The sequence below is a fragment of the Halyomorpha halys genome, unplaced genomic scaffold (genome assembly GCF_000696795.3).
Source record: "Halyomorpha halys isolate HHAL.00 unplaced genomic scaffold, Hhal_1.1 Scaffold106.1, whole genome shotgun sequence".
Taxonomy (NCBI): domain Eukaryota; kingdom Metazoa; phylum Arthropoda; class Insecta; order Hemiptera; family Pentatomidae; genus Halyomorpha; species Halyomorpha halys.
Genome location: NW_027111449.1, coordinates 1,720,213 through 1,722,827, shown reverse-complemented (window position 1 = coordinate 1,722,827; position 2,615 = coordinate 1,720,213). Strand labels below are relative to the sequence as shown.

Genomic DNA, 2,615 nt, shown 5'->3' with positions numbered 1-2,615 from the left:
AAGGAATAAAATACTAAGAACGTATTTTTCTTCCAACTAACATAAAGTAGATCATTGAGGAAAATTGATTATCTTCGTATTATACATTTTCCGTGTCTGGATATAGTGTGGACGTCATCAAATAGGAACCAGCTTCACCACATTTAACACAAATAAAAAAAATGAGAAATTCCATTGACGTAGCAAATAAGTTCTGGTCCCGGCTGTAAGGTGGCGTGGGTCAGTCTGCTCTTGCTTAGGAACGTGACTGGTTCTCGGACCTGGCAACTCTGCTTCAGGTGTCTGCTCATAATCTCTAGTTATCAGGTAAGAGTTTCCGTATTAAGAACTTAAATCAACTGTACTTAATATTAAATTAAAAAAAAAATGTATATATCCCCAATGTTTAATATACAGGCAGTGGTAAGAAGTCAATCAATATATTAATACCATTTTATCAAAATTAACTTTTGTTTCTAAAAAATTATAAAAGTAATTTCTAAGTGTTGAAGAATTGGTATTGAAAATAAAACCTGATTGGCAGGTTGTACTTAGCTGTGTACCGTTAACAGGACTTCTTTCAACCAATCGCCCGTCCGTGGTACTTCATCCTGCAACATACCAAGTATTTAGCCATGTTCATCATCCTCTTCGTGGCCCTGCTTTGTGGTGTTTCTGCGAACATTCTCTACCTGGGTAAGTGTTATTCCAGAATAAAATTTTGAGTGAAAGAACTCTTAAAAAACTAAATTCATGTGAACCCTATCAACTCGGCCATACTGATGTAAGTAAATAAGATGCGCCTAACATTTTAATTCGTGTTTATCAAAAATGAGAAGAAAATTAATTATTTGTTTCTTGACAAGCACTAAGCACTACTGTTTTGTCTATATTCATAAATTCATCGGATCCTCGCATTTTGCGGAATCCATTGAAAACTCAGTACTAACTAAAGATTTAGGTCTGAGTCCAGTTTCTCATTGGTCAAAAATTAAGTCCATTTTTTCCTTTGTTGTTCCATTTGTCAGAAAATAAAGATAAAATAAATGAATTAAATAATAATTTGTCAAATAATCATTTCAGTGATTTTCTGTCCTTGAATGAATCAATAATTCTGTAATTGAAAAGTTAACTAGCTTTTACAATTTGGAATTTTAATTAGTTTATTATATTTAGTCAATTTTTAACAATCACAAAGATTATTTACATCGTATCCGTGTCAAGTTCTACATCGATAATTCAATTTTTTATGAAAATCATACAATTTAGTAATTAGGGTTTCTAACTCTGTTATCAATTTGTGATCAAGGACGGCCGGGGAGGTGTCATGCACTACCCAAAGTATTTTAAAAACCGAACATTTTGGAAATATTGATACATAGTTAAATTTGCGAAAATTATGGTAAAACATCATTCGAAGAGATTATTATTCTTTAATTGCTTATAAACGCTATTTAGGGAGGTTAGTTTTCCAAAAAATGTCTAAGAAAAGGGTTCAATTCAGGGAATATTACTCAGACCTCCAGTGAGTTGGGAAAAATGGTCAAAATTGTTAGGAAAATTTAAATTTTGCCACCTTCCTCATTGCAGCTACACCCCTCATCAATATATTTTGCTTACACTTAATTATCACAAGAAAAAACTGATGGACATCCTCTAACAAGGATCTAACTACAAACTTTGAAAAAACTATTTTTCTGCCCAAAAAGCTGCTTTTTAACTTAATCCGACTGGTGATGAAGATGACGATGAATCAAACCTTAGCGATGAGTCTTAATCGCCAAAACTGAAAATATGTTTATTTGTTTCATAACAAAACTCTATTTTTAGAAAATTTGAAAACGGAAAAAAATATAATAGTTTGTTTTTAGAGGTTAGCTCTTCAAATATGAAAACTTATTTAAAATTTTCCAATTTTTTCAAAATTGGAGTAATAATCTTACACCGAATAATTGGTAAACCTAAGTAATTTTTATAGATATTTTGTTAACTTTACACTAGATGTGTACCCAGTTAGGAGCAGGACGGGGCAGATACCTTCCCCTAGAGCTAAAAAAAAGATTATTAATTTAATAAAAATAATTTTAAAGCAAATAATTGTAATAACTAATAAAGAACTGCAATGATCATATACTAATAAAGAACTGAAATGATCATATACTAATAAAGAACTGCAATGATCATATACTAATTAAGAATTGCAATGATCATATACTAATGAAGAACTGCAATGATCATATACTAATAAAGGACTGCAATGATCATATACCAATAAAGAACTGAAATGATCATATCTTAATTAAGAATTGCAATGATCATATACTAATTAAGAATTGCAATGATCATATACTAATGAAGAACTGCAATGATCATATACTAATAAAGGACTGCAATGATCATATACCAATAAAGAACTGAAATGATCATATCTTAATTAAGAATTGCAATGATCATATACTCCTATAATTTTCTTAGAATTTTGGTTTCATTCACTTTTTCCGTGCTGAAATGTCACGACCATGGCATGCCCCCCTCCCAATTTTGATCCTGAGTACGCCCTTATGATAATGTAAAATTGATAGTTTGGCCTCCATTGCTTTATTAACTAGTGTAGTGTATAAAATTGATAGTTTGGC

The 2,615-nt window shown here is 31.0% G+C and overlaps 1 protein-coding gene across 1 annotated transcript in view; it reads left to right on the top strand.

Moving 5' to 3' along the window:
- Positions 1 to 149: 149 nt before the first annotated feature.
- LOC106677624 (transmembrane protease serine 9) overlaps positions 150 to 2,615 on the top strand; it is a 29,078-nt gene continuing 26,612 nt past the window's right edge. The window contains exons 1-2 of the mRNA XM_067049435.1: positions 150 to 306; positions 524 to 675. Coding sequence (XP_066905536.1) covers positions 615 to 675 — 61 coding nt within the window. The 5' untranslated portion in view covers positions 150 to 306; positions 524 to 614. The remainder of the gene's footprint in view (positions 307 to 523; positions 676 to 2,615) is intronic.